Source organism: Phalacrocorax carbo, chromosome 2 (assembly GCF_963921805.1).
Source record: "Phalacrocorax carbo chromosome 2, bPhaCar2.1, whole genome shotgun sequence".
Lineage (NCBI taxonomy): Eukaryota > Metazoa > Chordata > Aves > Suliformes > Phalacrocoracidae > Phalacrocorax > Phalacrocorax carbo.
In genome coordinates this window covers 148,703,253-148,724,556 of record NC_087514.1, presented here as the reverse complement: position 1 = coordinate 148,724,556, position 21,304 = coordinate 148,703,253, and the positions used below count along the sequence as shown (strand labels likewise).

At 44.5% G+C, this 21,304-nt stretch overlaps 2 protein-coding genes across 18 annotated transcripts in view; one reads left to right on the top strand and one right to left on the bottom strand.

Moving 5' to 3' along the window:
- Positions 1-6,264, top strand: part of ARHGAP21 (Rho GTPase activating protein 21) — a 127,018-nt gene extending 120,754 nt beyond the window's left edge. For all 4 annotated transcript variants that reach the window (XM_064444792.1, XM_064444793.1, XM_064444794.1 and 1 more), the window contains 2 exons: positions 480-511; positions 3,703-6,264. In XM_064444792.1, coding sequence (XP_064300862.1) covers positions 480-511; positions 3,703-5,436 — 1,766 coding nt within the window. In that variant the 3' untranslated portion in view covers positions 5,437-6,264. The remainder of the gene's footprint in view (positions 1-479; positions 512-3,702) is intronic.
- Positions 6,265-11,926: 5,662 nt separating this feature from the next.
- Positions 11,927-21,304, bottom strand: part of KIAA1217 (KIAA1217 ortholog) — a 370,897-nt gene continuing 361,519 nt past the window's right edge. For 8 of the 14 annotated variants that reach the window (XM_064444796.1, XM_064444798.1, XM_064444807.1 and 5 more), the window contains 4 exons: positions 20,041-20,160; positions 14,866-16,545; positions 14,284-14,406; positions 11,927-13,543 (listed from right to left, as the gene is read on the bottom strand). In XM_064444796.1, coding sequence (XP_064300866.1) covers positions 13,049-13,543; positions 14,284-14,406; positions 14,866-16,545; positions 20,041-20,160 — 2,418 coding nt within the window. In that variant the 3' untranslated portion in view covers positions 11,927-13,048. Of the gene's footprint in view, positions 13,544-14,067; positions 14,407-14,865; positions 16,546-20,040; positions 20,161-21,304 lie in introns of those variants that run through there. The other 6 variants (XM_064444805.1, XM_064444806.1, XM_064444799.1 and 3 more) reach the window with 5 other exon arrangements.

The window sequence follows — 21,304 nt, the reverse complement described above, 5'->3', positions numbered from 1 at the left end:
TATTACTTAATTCCTTTAAAACCTCACAAAAAGAATATGACTACATGAACCATGATTTGTACCTAGGGCAGCCAACAGTACTAAGACATTCAATTTTGCTTTGGTATCCTGAATCTCAGGAGAGTACCCAGTACAATCCTGAAAAGGTGTCTCAGCTGCGGTTTTACAGGGGCTGTATACTTAAAACATCGAATAAACATTAGTATTTTTGTGTTTTATTTAGAAGAACAGGGCTCCTTTGCCATTCCTATCATTGAGCTGATTCTGCCTACAATTCACAGCATCCTTTCATGGCGGTGGCTTTCTGTGGTGCAGCTTGCATCTTTGTGAGCTCTGACTATTCACTCTGTTCTGGTTTTTATTTGCTTCACATTTTGTTCTGTGCTTGTCTTTTTCCATAAGTCCAGCATTGTCTGTAGAAACAATGAAAAAAATGCACAGAACTGAGCAGACTTGTTTGTTTTTTAATTTTTCCACAGATTCAGCTACTAGTGACTCAGCAAAATCTAAGGTAAATCATTTTGTGAAATGTAGTTATAAGCTTCTGAAATCTGTTAAATATTTGCTTGCTTTATCAAAATCCTTATATGCAGATGTACTACAGAGCTTGTGTAGAATTTTTTTAATAAGTGGTAATACTGTTTTCTCATCAGATAATTTCAGTGTTACATTGGAACAGTGTCACTTGTTTGCAAGTTAGCTGCATCTGCCAAAGCAGTCAGCTGCACGCATGAACAGCTTTGTTCCAAACTTTTGTAACTGTGAACACTTACCTCCTTTTTGCATCTGATTTAGTGGAGGTAAATGTATATAGTATGTTCCCTGTTATTGTTGGCATACTACTTACTCCCAGACAGTATTTGTGTTTCCCTATTTTACTGAGAAAAGTATATGTAGAATTTAGCTTTTTCTTCCTCGGAAGGTAATAGCTCCTCCTCTTACAGGAAGCCAAAGGTTGTGGTTAAAGGTTGCTGTGCAAAATCTCCCTAGGAAGTATTGCTCTGCTTGGGAAGACAGCCTAGTAGATGGGGGGAATAAGGCTGGAACATGGGCAGTAGTTCTGTCCTCATTTTAATGCTAGAGTTCTCGTGTGACCCATGGACAAAACCTTCAGTCTCTTAGGCTGTTTTTCAATAGTTGTTAACACTGGATGTCTTTAGCACTGGTGTGGTATGCAGCTGACCTCAGTCAGCTGTGAGCGCCTGATACCGGTTTATGCTGGTGTGCATTCTGGGGTTCTCACTGATGCCCCCCTTTGAGCTGAGAGCAGGACTTAATGCGTGCTCCTGGTTTGTTGTTGAGATGCCAGCCCAGCTACTTTGTGAAGACACTTGGTGGCTCAGTCACTGCCTCAAAAAAGCCCAACATTCAGGACACCGTGTCACACTGCCTGTGCCAGGACAGCACACTGTTTGCAGGTTGCCTCTCACTGACCGCCACCTGTGAGTGGCAGAGAGCAACAGCATCAGTCAGGCCGCAGTCATGGGCCTGCGAGCAGCAGTGCAGAGCATGCAGATTGCCTGGGCCAGGAGCCTGATTACGGCTCAGCCAGCCCTGCTTGCAGCAAGACATGTTTCAGGTGGAGCTCCAGCTGGCTGCAGTGCTTGATACCCTTCTTGGTGAGAAGGACATGTACCTGTTCCCAACCCATGGAAAAAAATGCGCAGAGCTCACCCATCCTTTATGGGGAGAGTAGCTAATGCAAGAATGCCATTTGAGTAGTGAGAAGAATTGCTGTGGTCACATGAAAAATGGTAGGCCCCAATGTCCAGTGGTCCGTTGCCAGTCAGTTTTGGATTGGCGCTTGTCTGTTGGCGCAGCGATTCAGACCTGTTACCTGCTGTCCAGAAGGCTCTTTGTCCACGCTGCCTCTAGGCAGTCATTGTGCAGGAGGCCAGGCAGTTGCTGTAAGTAGTTATCATGCAGGCTTCTCAGATGCTTCTTTTCCTGGGGGCTCTCAGCAAGACTTACTGTGTGTCTTCTGCCTACCCTGTCCTGATCTCTGAGCTCTGCATCAAGTACGCAGGATATTCTCTGTCATGCGGGAGGAGGTTCTGGTTAACCATGACTACTTCTGTTACTGTTGGTTGAGTAGAAGTTTCTCCCAACTCTTCCCTGTCCACGTTCACATAACCTAATTACTGCATCTTCAGTGAGGCTGTCATGGTTGATATAACCACTGTGTTTTTGTGTGGCTGTTTGACCTTGGCATATGAAGTCATACAGTGGTAGCTTTCACCATTGCCAGCACCTCTTTAATTTCTGAGGAGATAGTGAATAGGAATGAAATTTGCACCAAGAAAAAGTTATTTGAGTAGAAATATTAAATGCACTGTATCTGTTCAGTGCTTTGCTTTGTATGGTCAGTGCATTTATGCTACAGTAGTAGGCATCTTGCGACAGTTCACTGTTGCGTGGGGGCTGTGATTCTGAGCTTATGGAGCAGAGAAGTATCTTCTTGGACAACAGCTGAGTAGTTGGATGATGACTAGTGTGCATTAGCTTTCGCTTTGTCCTTAAGCTTATTCTCTTACCTAGGCACCCTCCACCTCTGGAATCACTAGATGGTCCTTTCAGTAATGATGTCCCAGTTGTTTTGTTAAAACCGTTACCATGATGATAATAGCTCTTCCCCCGGCTTTTCCTCTCCCTCTCGGAAGTACAGCGTAGTAACAAGTGATTGGGATTTCAAAGACTTTTTGAGCATAGCCCATCACTGCTGGTCTGCTTTCCTCAGGTCAGAGAGGCAGGCTAGATGTCTGAACATGGACTTAAGATCAGGTAGCTGACACCTAAGCGGCTTTTGTTGAGCCCCAGACAGATGTCAAATTTCACTCCCACTATGTTAAAGGTCTCCGATGTGAGCAACTGCCCTTTTCAGTAGATATCATTGCTGTGTTCTTTTCTTGAACCCTGCAGTGTGCAAACCACACTGGTCAGCAGTCAAACACAGGGTGGTACCTGCCCCAAACCTCCCACTTCTTTTAAAGGTGGCAGTGGGGCAGTAAGCACAAAGGGTGCATAGCTTTGAGGTGGCTAGGTGGTAATGTCAGTGTAGCTAATAAAATGGAATAATTTGGCTTGTCCCATTTTTGCTTCTGTGCAGTTCTACAAGCAGATTACTCAAAAGGCAGGAAGAAGTTTATTTCTGTTAGTTTCCTAACCTTGCACCTAAATCAGGGGTTTGTATAGGGTTTTTTTGTATTGGTACTATTAAATCAATATGGTTTAAAAACTCAGTCTGAAAGATGAAAGATCAGATGAAAGATCAGATGAAAAATAGTTTGAGAAATCAGCCTTTCCACTTAGGTAAGATACCTTGAAAGGGCAGACTGAAACCACACTCTTGGGACCTCATCTGTGACCCGTTTCTGTTGCAAACCAATCTTGAAAAGGTTGTCTTGCTGTAATGGAGCTTGCTTTATTAGCCAATCTAAAACAAAATAGCTGTATATACAAACTAGTCTTTGTCAAGGTAAAGGGATTCAGGCAAAAAGCGGAATTCTCAGGATGAAAATTGACTTCTTGATAATTGTCGTGTAGACTGCAGAAAGAGCATGGAAATATTTCCTGAATAAAGGTAGTTTTTCTGCTCTGAAGCTTGGGATATGTTTTTTAAAAGTCTCAGGCTAAAGAATATTTCTTTGTGATTTCTAACCATGCCCTCCCCCTGCCTCCTCTTCTTTCTTTTTTTTTAACCAGGGTTCTTGGGGTTCTGGAAAGGATCAGTATAGCAAGGAACTGCTTGTGTCCTCCATTTTTGCAGCAGCTAGTCGCAAGCGGAAAAAAACAAAAGAGAAACCACAACCAAGCAGCTCAGAGGATGAGTTGGATAATGTGTTTTTCAAGAAGGAGCTTGCAGAACAATCTCGTGGTGACGCAACAAAAGAGGACATAGCTAAAGGGGAATATGAAAGAGAGAGAGATATAGGGAGAAAGCAGAGGATGTTTGTCCTGAAGGAAAAAGAGAACAGCAGTAAAAAAGATGTGAATGTTGTAAAGGACGAAAAGAAGACATTAAAGAAAGAAAGTATCCTGTCAGAGGAACCTTCACTGCCTTACCATGACAAATGTACAAAATCACCGAATGTTAGCTGTCTGCAAACCATGCAGAAGAATAACCCAAAAATGCCTACTTCACAAGCTTCTTCCCTGGTTGAGGAGACAGTGTCTGACTCCGGCACTATGCTTAGCACTTCCTCCCAGGCTTCCCAGCACAGATACTCATGCAAAAAAGTAGCCAGCCCTGAAATTAAACACAGTGAGTTTTTAGCAGCTGATGTCAGTTCCATCACCTCAGATTATTCAACTACTTCATCTACTATATATCTAACTGGTTTAGATGCCAGTATGCTGAGCCCTGAGGTGCAGTCAGTGACAGAAAGCAAGGGAGAAGATGCTGATGATGAAAGAAGTGAATTGATCAGTGAAGGGCGTCCTATGGAGACAGACAGTGAAAGTGACTTCCCTGTCTTTGCCACCAGTGCTGCTGCTGAAAGGCTGGCCAAGGGGAAGGTTTCAGAAATGGTAAAGACCAGTCGGAGGAACTCTGAAGAAAGCGAAGTAAGTTGTACTGAGGGAAGTTCAACACCAAAGTTAGAGAGTCGCAGACTTTTTAGCTCGCACAAACTTATTGAATGTGATACACTGTCTAGGAGAAAGTCTGCACGGCACAAAACGGACAGTGAGGGTTCAGGGGATGCAAAGAGTGAGAAGGACTTGCCTACTGTGACCAAAATGTTTGACATAATGAAAAAAGGAAGATCGACAAGCAGTTTAGCTACATCAGTCAGAAGTGAGGCTGACAAACAAGAACCTACCTGGAGACTTAAAATTACAGATAGGTTAAAGCTGCGACTCAAATCATCTGCAGATGACATGTTTGGAGTTGGCAATCAAAAAGCTAACTCTGCAGAGACTGCAAAGAGAAAAAATATCAGGCGAAGGCACACGCTTGGAGGACAGAGGGATTTCGCTGAAATAAGTGTCCTGAATGCTTGGAAAGCTCAAGAGCCAAGTCAAAGTAGAGAGAGAGAATCTGAGCTTTCAGCTGTGAATCGGTTGAAGCCAAAATGTCCAGCGCAGGACCTCTCGATCTCAGACTGGCTTGCACGGGAACGTTTACGCACTAGCACAACTGACCTTAATACGGGTGAAACTGGAAAGCCCAGACTTGAGAACACTAGCTTAGCAGATGTATCAAAGGTAGACCTGCCTTTATCTGCAGAGATGCAGGCAGATGAAGGCAGTTCTTCCAGCAGCTTGACTTTAATTAATAGAATACCACCTTCGGGACCATTTCAGCCACCAGACCAGGTAAATGGTGAAAATTATCAGAATATGAACAAAAACAACTTTAGCCCAGCAGTTGATGCCCATCCTCATAAACTGTCTGGGACCCAAGTGGTTAGATCTCGATTCTACCAGTATCTTTGAAATGGGGAGATATGTCCACTACAGCAATTCATTAACTTACTGTTACACTTCCCAGTAACTGTGTGTATGTGTGTGTGTACATATATATATATATTTTCCTGTACTGTTGTTGTTATGCAGCCTTCATTTGGGCTGGTTTCATCAATATGCTCTGTGGAACGTCTTCACAGTGCATTACCACAGCCAGAAGAACACTAAAGTTAAAGTTATATATATATTTTAAGAAAAAGTATATTTGATGGCTGCATACAAATGTTGAACAAAGCATCTGATGCAACATGCTGTGTAGTGTATACATGGTTTTCTGACTGAGAGTTGGCCTGGCATTAGTATGCAGAAAAATCGTTCTTTTGGTTTAGTCACTAACAAGTGCCTCATCATAAATTCATTTGGTTTGTTAGGGTGCCATATTGTTAAATTAGAGAAACTTATTACAAACAAATGAATGCATTTTACTGTTAACGAGTTTCATTACATTTTACAAATGTTAACACAGGTGGCTACAGAGCTTCCATTCCTTAGGCATTCCAGTAAATATTGGAGTTTTATATTTCCAATTTTAATACAGATTTTGAGTTTTATGTGACTTGAATTTTTAATCTTTCTGTAAAATAAGTAACTTAAATGTACATATTACATGTGTATCTTTTCTTCAGATACCAGATTTGATATAAATGTTGTAACATAGGCGTGTAGATAGTGGATACTGGATGGAACTGGTTTCTTTTATTGAGAATATAATTCTGCATGAAGACCTAATGAATCCAAACCTGTATCATGCCTGTGTGCATACCCACTTAAACACTGGAAATAAAATTGTTTTGGTGACTCTTTGCGTGATGCAGATTCATTCTAATGAACAGTTTTAAAATGTCATCTTTACAAGTTGCGATTGGTAACTGCTCTCAGGATCACAAAAACTGCAGTTGCTACTGGATGAAGGGTGCTTCTCTTTAAAGTCTTGTTTGTGGGACGAGATTCTGGAGGGTAGCATATGAGAGGGGGTTCAGTTGGTTAAATAGCTTCGTCTTGATTACACGATCTGACTCTAAGGTATGTAGCAAGCTGGTTTATGTGTCATATGGTGGTTTCGTAGCACTGAAAAAACCAACATGTCCATAATCATCCCAAAGTCATAAAGAGTGAATACCAGTATCTGCCAGTCAAAACACTACTGCAGTGTAGCTCTTGGACTTTTTATAGTGTTAACTGTGAAGATGAGTTTGTACGTTAAAAGCCCTTCTGTGTGCAAACTCTCTAGCAGTTATATTTTTTTTCTTCTGTTTTCCCACTTGAAAACAAAGCAGCTGTTCACCACTTTGGGTATTCCCAGGTCTTAAACTGTCGCGTGCTTGGCAGGGGATTAAACCTGTATTGATGATAAACAAGCAATGAACACTGAGCGTAGAAAAATCTACTCTTATGCATGTGTCCCCTTACTGAGAAGAAAAGGAATTATAATAACTGGGATGTGTAGGCTGACATGGTTGCAAGCAGACATTTCTTTCCAAAGTGACTGTAACAGTCCCATGCTTTGATCTACTGTGCTTTTGATCCTTGTGAGAAATCATAAAAATTGGCTGTCAAGAAAAGCAACGGATGTGGCAGTTGAAGATCTGTGGAAGTCCTCGCCACGTAATTGTGTGCACCCAGTACCAGCTCGCATAAAAATAAGTCATATTCTTGTGGTCTCCTTGCAAACTAAAATGTCTTTTCCCCCCAGAGCGAACAGGAAGCTGGTGCTTTAGCAGCGTTTCTGTGTGCAGTGCGAGGAAGAATGGGTATGTTTTGTGAAACACAGTAATCGATGATGATTTTTGTTGTCAGTTCTAATAGTAAAGTGTATTTGAACAAGAGATTTCAAAATATGGTGTTGTGACACTTCTGTAATGCTATTCATCAGCAAATACCCATTCTCTCTTACTGGATGCATATTTTGTCCCATCATTAGACTCAGGGGCTTCTTAGAGTGTGTGTTGAGCATCCACAGTAAGTCACAGGGGTCTCCTTGATGAAGCAGTACACTTATGGAGCTACATAAGGGGTCCTGTGGGTCTGCGTCTTATTCTTATTTGACAAGACATTTTGATGGAACAGGTTAATTTTTATTTTGATGTGTTTGTAGACAAATAATGAGTTTAACTCCTGAGTCTAAATGTATGGCTGCCAACTCTTATGCTTGACAACATAGAACTTTTACTTTATTGGCTGGAAAAGAGCACAAGATCTTTTGAAAAATTAGGAACTTAAAAAAAAAAACCACAAAACACGAACTGTATTGGCTGACAATACTACAGGTACAAATTTAAGGCCTTGGTAGCCTCTGTGATATCTTCTGCTGCTGCACTGGCTGCGTGGAAGCTGCAGAGCAGTTGCAGAAGGAGCTTGGGCAAAAGTCAGGGCTATCTGGAGTGCAAGAAAAGGATTATGGCAGTTTGGACCCCCACTGCCTTGCCCTTTCCATGTAAATCAGGGCTTGGAAGAGATAACCTGGCAGGCAGAGTGGGGGGGAGGGGAGCTCTGGGGAAGCACTTCACTTGAAGGGGAGATGCAGCGAGCGATGTGTCAGGTACATCAGGGAGCAGCGATTCCTGAGCTACACCTAAAGAAAGTAGCATGTGGCTGTGGGGCTGAGGCTGGGAAAACACTGATGCTTTTTCTGCTCTTTGAAGACTGCCAAGATTTGCGGCCCTTTTCAACTCTAGCCAGTGTGGCAACTGAGATGACAGACATTTTTAGGAGCCATTGCTATGCCCTGTTCTTAACAGCAGCTACTTCAGACCCTTTTCTGTGGAGCTTTTTTCTTCCCTTTTTAAATTTTGTTTTGTTTTTTCCTTTCCTGCTCTGGAAGAGAAGGGTGACAGTCAGATTGGCACAGGAAGGGAAATCCGCACCATAACCTACCCTGAAGTGAACACTTAGTGCCAGTATTTCCTCTGGAAGCTGGATGCAGTGGGGCAGGCAGCCCCATGGGCCGCAGAGCATCGCCCAGCCCTGCCCCGGCTCTGGCAGGCGCAGCCATTGCGGGTTGCTCGGGGCTGGCTGGGTTCTGAGTATCCAAGAGCCGGGACTTTACAACTTCCCTGGGCAACCTGTGGCAGTGTTTGATCACACTTAGGGTAAAAAGGGACTCTTTTGTTGTTGTGTTTTGGTTTGTTAGTTTGTTTGGTCTTTTTTGTTTAAGCAGAATTTCCTGTGTTTCAGTTTGTGCCTCTATTTTTTGTTTTTATACTCAGAAGGATTCAAACTGGCTTGGAAAGTACTTTTGGTCTGAGGACTGCTTGGAGCTGTGTACCTGGAAGTCGTTAGGAACAGGTCTAATCTGAGATCCGATGGGAAAGTAACAAAAGGATAAACTGTGGTGGTAGTAATACCATTTGGATTTCTGAAATGGTTCCAAACAGCGGTTCCTGTTTCAGTGGGGATCAGTGGTTTTGTCTGAAGTCCTTTTTCTGGGACCTGGTAGCAGCCATACGGCACCTTCCAGCTTTTTAACCCTCTCTGAAGGGCTTGTTACAGTCCCCATTACTATTGCTCACAGCACTGATAATGTGGAATTATGACATGGCCACAGTCCAGACAGTTTCTTAACATCTGTCACGCTGCTGCAGAGCTGAAGGAAAATCCTCTGCTGAGCTGCACTTATATAAGGGTCTCTTACTATCTGCAGCAGCCTGAGGAGGACTTCTCTCCACTTTGTCCGGATGAGAGGAAAGAGTGTCAAGTGTGGCCTCATCTGCTATAAAAAGCCATGTTCTTGTTTTTAAAGCCACACCATTACACTGTCCCCATTTAGATAATAATTAAGCAATTAATTGTGCCAGCCTGTGGAAAGAAGGGTGTAGTTTGATGTATGGCTGGGAGGGTGAATGACTTAAAACAGACCTGCCATCGTGCAAGTGGTGCATGTACCTGTGGCTTACAGTCATGAGACCGTAAAAATCTGCCTTAATCATCTGTTATCGAACCCGTGAGTTTTTAAGCGTGTAGGAGGAGCTGCCTCTTACTGGGCATCAGATGAATTTTGGCCCTGTACATTTCTAGGCAGAAATGTCCTGCACATCCCTCCTCTTCCCTGCCCTTTGCATCCTTTTCTGCTCTGCCTTCCCACCACTGTGGGCAGCCTGTTGCAGGGGCTGGATGCTGTGTTGGTTTGTTTTTGCTGCAGTCCCCATAGGTACAGTCAGCTGGCACACAGGGATGGCGCTTACTCTACTGTGAAGCCCTGGGCTGGCTCAGACTATAAAAGGCAGCAGGAAGGTCCTGCTCACCTTCAACTCCTTCCATCTCAAAAAGGAGTGGTGAGCAGCTTCAGTCCTGATTTTTAAGAGCATTGAGGTCCCATTGCATCTGAACCTGCAGGATCACTACAAACTAAAGAAACTTGATGGCTGCTCACAGAAGAGACGTGCTGCAAACACAACTGATAACGGGTCTGGTACCCTGGAGGTGCAGTACCCTGCTGGCTAATTGTTTTTCTGAAGAGCCTCTGTTGTCTTTAAACTGCCCAAGAGCTGGTGAGAGCTTGATCTGGAATTGGGTGTGCCAGAGCACCCTGGCGACAGCAAAGGAGGACGGGCTGCTTTTTTGCACGTTCTCTTTTTGAACATCAGCGAGCTGCGGGAAGCGCAGCGTCTCGCCAGCTGGGGGCTGAGGGCTGCTCTGTTAGCCCCAAGACCCCTGTTGCAGCAGTAGCTGCCCAGTGGCTCTCACCCCTAACTGGCTGTGGTCACCTCTACCAAAACTGCCTCTTCAAAACTGGTTTCCAGTGAGGAATCTTTGCTTTTTAATCACCAGCCTGTGCTGTTTCCTTCTGTGCTCAAGCGATTTATTTACAGTCTTGCTGAGTCCTCTAAATTCTGTGCCCAGCATTCAAGAGCATTGCTGGTACTGAGCTGCGGCCTGTGCACAGCCTTCCCCTGCCTGCATTTGTGAAAACCCAACAACACAGCTGTGCGAGTAGGATGGAGAGGGAATAAACACAAGCAGCAGCGGTGCCTGTGCAGCAAGTTATGTGGGACTGTGGTTGGTTTCCTGGTGGCTGCTGCACCCCACTCACTGAGGGTGAGACATGGAGGTGCACAAACTGGTGGGTGCTAGAAGACGTGCACATCGCAGTGTAGCTGAAGCCACGAGTGGGTGTTGTGGTCACTCCCTGATGGCGATTTCCACATTCACCACCACAAGCACTAATTACCTGTCGAGTACAGCACTGCCTTACCGGCCTGCTGCACGCCCAGTGACTGTGCAGCGACCCTTGCTGATATATGCAACTACCATCAGCATCTAAGTTCAAACAGATCGTGAGAAGGTGCTGCTGGAGCAGTGCCAGAGCTGCTGCCCACGAGTGCGTGCCGCAGCGCTGCAGGGCAGAGGAGGGCCAGGGCCAAGGTCTGCTGTTGGGACCCCTGCCTGTCTGCACCATGGCTCGTGGGGGACTGCTCTCTTGAAGAATCAGGTATTAGCAAGTTACTATTTTTCATTAAGTATTGGCTCCCTGGGGGATATCAGACCAACAGCTTAAGAACAAAGGCTACTGTGTCCATCATTTCGCTTGAACTTGTATTTTTTGCTGTGTGCCATAAAGGAGAAGCATGGCACCCAGCCTCCTGGTGCTCTTTGTATTTGCTATCTGCTGTGTGGGGACATGCATGAGCCCCACCTGGTAACAAGATAAGGCATTAAATCAGGTTTGTTCCCTTCAGAGCAAGGGAGTGTAACGTACTCAACACTTGACAAGGTAGAAGGCACCCTTGGCAAGCACGTGGTCCACAGCGTGCAGTGTGACAGAAGCTTTTTTGAGAGGTGGTTCCCACCTGACTCAGCTGCCTCCAGAACAGGCTTTGGGCCCACTGCTCTTCTGTACCAGCCGGAAGGGAGCTGGCTTCACGCCGGTGGCTCAGTGTGAGTGCACTGAATTGCACCTTAGGCTTCGCCTTGGCGTTGGAGCCGCCCAGCCTGTCCCGGGCTCGGCTCTCAGCCTGACACTGAAGCTCCTTGTTCTGCACGTGCCTGAGGCCTTTGCTGCCCTGCCAGCGGAGGGGCTGGCACTCAGCCTCAGCGCCGCTGGAACTAGACGGCGTGCCGGGCTTGCGAGGTAAGCGCTAACGTTTATGCTCTTTAATTATTCCCACTGCAAGGGATGCACCATCTGAGGGCCCAGCCTTGAAATGACACTTTTCAGAATCTTCCTGTTTCACAAGGAGGAATAAAAAAATTACTTGAAGGTGGAAAAGATGATTCCTCACTCGATCAGCCAAAGGTTGGGTGGGTTTGTTTTTGGGGTTGTTTTTTGCTGACCTGGAGTTCCAGCACTTAGCTTTTGTCCAGGTAAATTTGACAGACCCCATTTTCAAATTACTGCTTACGTATGGCTTTAATCTGGGGAAAATAAAGTCAATTTTTCTCCTGATGGTTTAATGCTCTCAGGCAAACAGCTTAACAGCTAACTGAGACCATTGTAAGAGTTATTAGTGACAAAATACAAATATATAAGCATGCAGCCCTTTATTTTTGTAAAGATCTTTGCTTATCATAGTTCTGTATATTACATTATGGTGTTATACAAATAAATTTATTTACAAAACCATGAGCTATGCAAGCTTCTTGGGTTTTTTTTCCTATTTAACTGATGTCCATCTTTTTTCAACCCTTCCCCATGTATATTTTTAAGCATGCATAAAAATTAACTTTGGTGTGATAAAACTAGTCTATGTGCCCAGCCACATACAGTATTTATTTATATATATTTATAGATATGTACAAAAGTTTGCCAGTATACAGAACAGTACAGAAGTGTACATTTTAAAATCCACAATGCAATACATTAATGGGTTACCAGGTCTCAGTAAAATAAAACTGAAGGAAAAGGGTGGATTTAGCTAAGAAAAACAGGAGTCAGCAACTACCTATATGTGAAAAGAGCTTTTTTTTTTTTTTCCTTGGCTTTGCAAATTCTTAAATATAATCTGAATGGCAGTGCAATAGATTGAGTTGCCTCATACACACTAAGACCAGTCTTGTTCTGTTTCTTGTGTAGAGGTTTACTGTCCAGCATACTACTTTCAAATGTACATTACAATAGTATCAAAATGTTTTGGCAAAAAGATCTCGAAAGGAACCATGACATTTGTTGACAAAAATAGAAATCTGTAACAAAGCTAAATAACACCAAAATAAAAGAAAAATAGTTTAGTTTCAGTTTTACAGATGTGTATAATCACACTTTAGTATATCTCTGTTCACTTCTAGTCCCCATAATGAAAAATAGCTTTATACAAAACAACTTACTAAATTTTTGACCATACGTTTCCCCATGCTCGGTACACCTCTGTGCGCACGCACTCGAGTTCACTCACACACCTTCACACTTTTTTGTAAGAGGTGCTGCCTAAAGGAAGAAAACGCTCTTTTATCAGTTACAACAGCAACAGTTTTACAAAAAAGCTTCACTCTAATCTAGTGTAGTAATTCAGTATTTAGCACGTGATTAGTATTAAGCCTCCAGCAATACAGCAAAACGGTTACATTCCCTGGTTAAAATATTGGCTGCGGATTCTTTGAAAATGAACAAAAAGCCTTGGTGAACTTGCACGCGTGCTGTGCTCAGCCTTTAGGATGGCTCCTTGGCTGCGGATGGGGTGGACTTGCCGGCATTTCCGTTCTGTGCCTTGTAGCTGGTGAAGCTAGGTGTGTGGATTGTCCTGATGCTCTTCATACCTTGGTTCAGTGAAGTGGGAGAGGTAGAGGAGGGGGGGGAGGTAGAGGAGGAAGGAGGGGGTGGCCGGCCGTTTTGAGTCTGTAGTGAGAACGAGAGATGGTGACCTTTCCCTGGGTAAGTGGGGCTCTGGAACTTGGAGGAGCCGTTAGAGACAGAGGGGATGAGGGAGGTAGAGTAAGTTATGCGACCTGTCTGAGGACCAAGAAGGTTAGAGGAAGGAATGGAGGTTTTAGTAGGTGGATTAAGAGGGTTAGAGCTGTCACCGCTAGAAGCAGGTGCTGAGCTGCTTTTCCCAGAAGTGGGAGAAAAGGCGGGGATCTTAGAAGCAGGTAGGGTAGGGGAAGTAGCCTTATAGTCCCCACCAGCTTTCTTAGCACTTCCATTAGCCTGCAAATAAAGATGGCAGGAGACAGTTTGTCAGAAAGCCAGTAACATGATAAACCGACAGGACCTGGGAAAATAGCCCTACAGAGAATAAGAATTAACAGTTTAAGGCCTGAGCTAAGTCTTGCAGCTGTGGACTGGACCTGGTAGAAAACCCAAAGTGCCCATCGAAGAGTGCATAGAGAGAGACAAAGAGCCAAGAAAGCTTTCGTAAGAAGGCGCGATCTATGGGTTATAGACCAGTCACTACATTGGCCATGCTTCTGGGTTATTAACATGTGAAGAGACATGTCTGGCCGGAGAGTTAATGTGCATCTACTGCCATCTATTATACCAACAGGTTAGTGTCCAAGGCTTCCTGTAAAGACACTTTGAACAGAAGCATTCCCAGCTCTCCTAAGGAACCGCCACATTTACCAAAGGGAAAGTAAACAGGTAGTTGACATCTTAAAATCACAGCTGAATACCACAGTTTAAAAAAAAACAAAAACAAAAACAAACCAAACCAACAAACCAAACCAAACAAAAAAAGCAGCAAGTGTTTTATTGCAGACATGCATGCACAAGCATGGTGAAAAGATCAGTAGATACTGTCATGCCCCCAGGATCCAGGATGTCCAGTTAGACCTCACTCGAAAGACAGGCATCCATTATTTGGTATAATCTCAGTCAGTTACTGGAGATTTTAAATAAACAAACAACATGAATTGTCCACCCAAACACTGGGTTTAGGGTAAAACTACCTGTCTGTATTGGCGTGGATCCTGCAGCTTGTGCTGTTTGCCTGCTTTCTCCATGCCTCCTTGTCTACTTTTTGAAGCCATGGGGACTGGCATCCGGCTTGTTTGGGAGGCAGCGCTGGAGCCCTGCGGAAACAAGCGGAGGGTCAGGGAGGGGAGACAAGGAGAAGGCTTGATCAGTACCAGTGTGCTCAAAGAGGAGACTGCACACCATGCGCCCCCAAAAAAAAGCTACAGTACTACATGCAGGGAAAGTTCAGGAGCTTCACACCGCAGGTGTTAATTTCTGGAAATCAAATGGAGAATCAGCTACCGATCAGCCTGTATTTCATGTCAGTGACGCTTGTCATTTCACACAGCGGATTATTCAACCCAGCTCCCCTGCATTTGCCCATCACCAATCAGCAGCAAAGATTAAATAAAAAAACCAACAACCCAACGGTCTATTAGCTGTTAGACACCTCATGGGGAGCCCAAACAAGCCACCTGAAAGGAAGCAAACAAATCACAAGACCCTCTTGTTTAATGGTGATTATTGCAGATTTTAGAAAGCAGCCGGAGGTTTGATTTCTCAGTCTAAGGTACCTTACGTGAAGTGGCTGGGATTGACGGAGGGGGCTCTACACCAGCAAGGCTCTCATCCAGCACTACAAGCTCTCGGGGTGGGGTGTCTGGTACTATCTGGGCAGAGAAGGGGACACTGCTTCCCTCAGAGCTGTATGTGCTTTCAGGGATAGATTTTGGACTCATTTCACTGATGGTGTTTTCCAGCTGCTTTATAGTCTGCTCAAGGCTGTCTAGCGTTCGGTATGTACTCTGTCGAATTTCGTCAGTCCTAGACAGGGACGCTGCAGCTCCAGCGGGTCCCTCTTGCTTCCCAGAAGGACTTTTGTCACTGTCCTCAGGATGAGACCTGGTGATTTCAAATCTCTTTGCTTCCTTGTGCTGCTTCAGGGTCCCATCTTCCTCCTCTTCTTCATAGACCACAACCTGCAAGGTCTTCTTCCCAGTCTTGGTTCCTGTCCGTATTGCCTGCGTCAGAGCAGCCAGCTGCTTTTTAGGGAATTTGAACTTAAATTTCTTCTTCGAATCATGCCTCTGATCGGTAGCGTCCAAGTTTGCTTCTGTGCTTAGCCCATACATCTGACGGTATTTGTTAAAATTTGTCTTTGTGCTTTCATCCTCTGCAGGAGGTGTGGTTTCTACAGGGTCAGAGGAAGACTGAAGGTTAAATATGTACTGCTCATTGAGACTCTGAGCTGCTGAATACTCTGCGATTGCTTTTCTGTCATTAACTGCTGGTGGCTCTTCCTTCTGGCTCTCAGAGATTTCATGTGCTTCATTTTCTTCCTCCTCCTCTTCCTCTTCTATCTTTTCCTCTGTCATCATTTTCTCCAACTCCTCATCACATTCCTCAAAAATTGTAGAAAGCCGTTTATAAGCTGACCTAATATCCATCGGTTCATCAAAAATTATGATGACGGGTTTTTTGTCCAGACACACCACTGGCTCTTCACTGTCTGTGTTTTCTGGGATACCCTTCTCTGACGCCACATCCTTCCTTGCATCAATGTTCACTGTTTGCACATCTCCACCTTTCCGGCTGACTATATCGTGAACTTCTCCACTCGAGAGGACCTGAACAGCTGTTTTAGTAATCATGAAGGCAATGTTTTCTGTGAGAGGGTTGTCCTCACTTGGAGAGCTAGCTGGAGAGTCTGTCTCTTCAATATTGCTCATACTGTTGCTTCTGGATGCTTTGGATCTTAGCACAACCTGATTGTAGTTGACTGCAGAAGCTTCTTGCTCCTGCAAGGAAGGTTGAGGCCCCGCAGCCTCCTGCGTGTGCCTCATGAGAGGGGCAACACTGCTGATGGGGATATGCTTGCCCGTGCTCTGCAAGGCTTCACCCTGCTGCAGGCCCTGGCAAGCATCTTGTGAGAGTCCATAGGTTGGCTTTTGTTTTCCAGTGTCAACAGCTGGAAAATGGGATCCTAAAATATCTTGAGCCCCTCTTCGTTCGTCATCCTCTGGCAAACTGACACCGGAAAGGTTTGTGCTCATATTTAGGAGGTTTTTCTTAGAATAGTCTCTACTGTCTACAACCAAACCCTTGCTAAATGTAGGACTGTCATTCATTGGAAAGACAATTTTACTGTCAGCTGTGCTGGATGAATCAGAACCCAATTCTTCTTCAGTTTTCCCTTCCCTCTTCTCTTTAGGATGGTCACTATCTGTGGGAGATCCTGTTGTAGCCCCATACACCTAAGGGGGAAAGTTGGATTACTTAGTTATTCAGGGCTGTTACCTTTACCGGACTGTTTTGTTTTGTTTTGTTTTGTTTTTTTCCCAAATAATTTACCATTCTTAGGGGAAGCGCAGACCTTGTGAACTCACCACTTGGTTTACTGCTGCAGAGGCATGTCTGGAGTTGTCATCTGATTCCTGTCTGTCTTCAGGACAAAATTCCAAATTTTGGCAGAACAGCGCGTGACATTACTGCTCTGTGCTAGGCATGGGGCCAGTAGGGGTTGTTACCTAGGGCTCTTGTCTTATCAAGGCATCCAGAATATGCCAAAGCACACTAGTTACCTTATTTTCAAAGCAGTGCTACCCTGACCCACTTACTTTCCAGTTAAAAAAATCCCTAGTCTGTATAAGATTGAAGTTGAGAAGATTCACAGTATCTGATTAAGTTCTGCTGGGTCACATGAAAAGAGGCCTGATGTGGAAGGGCTGACAGCAGGGCACTCTGGCTTGCTAGCTCGCCAGAGCACCAAATGCAACAGTCTGGCCAGCCTTGAAAGGAAGTTTTGTACTGGTAAAAGCTGATCAATTTATGACAGTTTGCTGCTTCTAATGTTGCTCACACCCGAAAAGCACTGTTCCATCACAGTTAATATGATCACAGTCTGAGCATTTCTAAATCCTTGCTGCAGCTTAAAAGTACTCCTTCAAAACTACCAGTAGCACCCTGCAGCACCCGTGGAAGTGCAGAATGGAACACTGAGCTACATTCATTTATAGGAACTACTTTGAACAGCACACAGCGAGGTCATCCACTAGCTCAAAAGTAATATATTCCCAGCAATGCAAAGTCGAGGGAACTTCAATCTTTATTTTCAAACGAGGCCCCCTGAAGATGCTGTTTAGTAACACCAGGCTTTCCTTTGGGGCTTGGTTTGCTAAGTGCTAGTGACAGCTTAGGCTAAACACCAATCATCAGGGTGAGGGAATGGCCTGAAGAGACACCATGCCTATGAACGAGCAAGAGAGGAATCTACAGTCAAATGATGACTTGCCAAGAAGGAAATTAACCTGGCCTCAAGTGCCTGAAGGCAGTGAGCCAAAAGCATTACTGCTGACATTGCTTGAGACCAGAAGCTGATGCCTAACACACCAGAGTACTTATATGAACATCAAGATGTGCAGAAGATCAGTCAGGAGAGTTGTTCTCCCAGCTGAGATGAAGGAGTGACAGCACAGAAATCCACAGGTTGGCTAGTGCGTGCACTCCCCATGCATACAGAGGTTCACAAAGTAGAGTTTCTACATCTCGTGTGATATTTTCTTATACACTGCCTGAGGATTTTACACAGAAAAACTTCACACGCAATCAAAATGCAGGAGTCAGAAAGTCAGCGGTAGACCAGAGTCACTGTTCATCTCTGCAAAGGCTTATTAGCAGTAACAAGGCTGTGCAGCTGCTCCACAGATACCTTGACATCCCTCATACTTCTAAATAAGGAGGAGCTCTCACACAAACCAGCCACAGCCAGCGAGGCAAAAGTGGGCAGGCTGACACTGTCCTCACCTCGGGCTGAGAGCTGGTAGCAGAACAAAATGCCAGGGCTTGTGGCCACCTCAGGCCCAGACTTGCTAAGTGGTAGGCGCCTTCCAGTCCCATTATGGGTCACAGCTCCCAGAGCTGGGTCAGGCCATTTAATGGATATGCTGACTAAGTTACTGAGTGCCCATTTCTTTTTTTTACTTCCCATCTTTTTTCAGCATGTTCCACTTCTTGTTCCAAGCATCAGTACAACATCTTGTGGTGTCATTGTACAAGCTATCTCATTTTAGGAACTGCTGGTTTTCTACTGAAAAATAAAACCACAATAAAATTCATTTCCTCTATGAGTTGAGTTTATCATGACCATAAGGCTCCATATTTAAAGCCAATAAACACTCTGACCTGTCAGATGACAAAACCAGATCTCATTAACCTTAGTTTCCTGGACTCTCGGTCATTCCAATAAATAGCAGTTTATCGCAATAACTTGGCAGCACCTTTCAAAGAAACATTTGCGCTACAGGATGTGCACTGTCTTGAGTGGTGACCCAGGTTTTCATGTAGCAATATGATCATCTCATTCTGGCACCAGCACTACTGAGAATGAATAGATCTACATTCATGCTTTTTTTTTCTCTCCATAACACTGTCATACACTCTACAACAAAGCAATTTTTCCCTTTTACTCATAGCCATGAATTTGTACCCTCATCCTGCCAGGCGTTTGCAGCTTTAGACCAGAACTGCTGTTTTGGGCAGCTCCAGGCCCTTGTGTGCAATGCCCTGACCTGACAGCAATACTTTCTGGCAGAACGTATGGATTTTGATGCTAATAATGTATCAAACACCACCATCTAGCTGTCACCTTGTGCTTTACAGCTGCGGTGCCCTATGCAGATGCAGCTCACTGTGGTTAGGGCAGCTGCGTTCTCTGCCCTGGGGACCTGGCAAAGTAATTTTCTCTCTCCCTGCCTCAGTTGCTGTTAAATGAAGTTGAAGTGCAACATCTCCCATAAAATCCTTAGGGAGCTACTCATGATGCTGCATCACAGAAGGTATTACTGCTCTTCCCAATTTGCATACACACACAAAATGCATGACAAAGTCAAAATGCTGGACTGAGGAGCTGTGGTTTCTTCCCTGCCATGCCACTGCTTCATTGCAAACTGGAATTTGGCTGACAAGCTGTCATGCCTGCATGACTCCCTAAACCCAGGAAGGGTTCAATTCACTATTCTTAAACTTAAAAAAGAGGTCTGAAAAGGCAGAACTATTTGTCATTTTCTTCATCCTGCACACTGGCTGCCCACTAAGACCAATCAACTCAAATGGCAACCCCAGTCCAGACACAGCTGTGACGGTCACCCCCAACTTGGCTATGGCCTCAGACATGTGGCACCTCTTCTAAGGCCAAAGAGTGAATCCTGGGCATTAACTTTCAGAATAAGGGAAAATTCGGCCCATCCACCTTGACTCTATCTTCCAATAACTGAATGGGCTTTCTGAATATCTAATAACTATTTCTGGGACCAACAAATGAAGCAAAATAAAGCAGAACTTCTCTAAAGTGGCTCTTGAAACTGCGAGGAACCACTATTTCGCCTCAAGGCAGGTACAAAGCTTAGGAGAGATGCTTCACTATCCATTGCCAGAGCAGCACTGGAAGGATGCTCTGAGGAGTATGAGCATCTCTCTGTTGGAAACTGATGGATCCGCTTCTAATTTTGATTTCACAGACTCATAAAACTTCATGCAACCCTTGTATAATTACTGCTGAGACACATAATTTAGATTGATGTACCGTTCCATATGAGTGTTTCTGAGCCATATTGAGATAAAAGGAAGGAAACCACTGGGCAGTGGTGGGCGGGGGGTTAGAGAGAACAGGACACGAGATATAAGATTAGTTTTGAAGGAAAGAAGGTTATGCCAAGACCGGGTGGCATGTTTACAAATGCCACTTGTTTTACCTTCTTTTCCTTGTGATGCATTAAAGTCCCAGGCCTTATGTCTTTTACATGTGTATCATTTCTGGACTGTTCAGCATGACTGTTTGAGTTTACATCCATAAAAGAGCACTTCTGGAAAGCCTAGGAAATAAATACTGCAGGTTATCAGGAGACCAAGTAGCCTTTATAAAGAAATGCCTGGAGATAACGAACTACAAAGAGAGAAATTGTTGAGCTGTGAATATTAAAAACAATATCATTTACAAGCTCATGAGATGATAATAGAGATTTTAGACTAAGAGAAATAGGGCATGCCCTCCAATCAGCCGAGACCGCAGCCTAAGTCATCATGGTCACCTCAGTGTCCCCTGCTGGGAGACAAGCTTGATTTCTGTTTTTACAGATGGGGAGACAAAGGGACACAAAGGTGCTGCAAACTATCCAACCTTAAATAGGAGGCCCATTACAAACTTTGGGCTTGTGCTAGTACCTACTTCCTAGCATCTGATATCTCTTCAAAAGCCCCATATTTTTATATTTTGGCCTGAATGAAACATCACTTAATAACTAAACCTAAGGTTTTATGTATTACAATAAATTAATCCCAAAGTTCAGCTCTCTTTACTCCACTTACTACCCCCCAAACACTTCTCCTGTGCTTCCTTTATGCTTTCTCACCTCCATTACTGGTGAGTATTAGCAGGGGTTTGCTGTTTCCCTGGATAGGACAAGCAGAGCAGAAATACAGATTTTCTTCCCCAGATGTTCTCACCTGGAAGCGTTCTATAGGTTGCCTGCAGAAATGTGAGGTAGAGGTGGGGGCAGCAGGCCTTACACATTCAATAAATGAGAGAAAAAGGCATCTAATACTTCTGCCTCACACCTTGCTGTCCACTCAGCTCCCAGATTTGTCTGTCTCATGGCATATCATGCAAGAGCTACATTACCCCCCTTCTCCCTACACAAACTGTTATTAAAACTTGGAGATGTGTCTTTGCCACAGCCCTCACTAATGCTCCAGATAGTGATAGTCCACTTCAGGTTCTGGCCTCCCACTGTGTATACCCCAGGGCATAGCCTGGACTTTTCAGTCCTTTGTCTTGCTATCCTCTTTCCATTTCCTTTGGTTTTCTCTATCCAGCTGGCTCTCAGATTCAGAGGAGCAGAATCATCACTGCACAGTGCTGACTCCAACTGTGCATCAGTGGGACTTCTGCAGGCCTCTAGTGGCATGATCATTGGTGCGATGTACAGGCAGGATGCCTCTGCCAGCCAGGGGAATGAG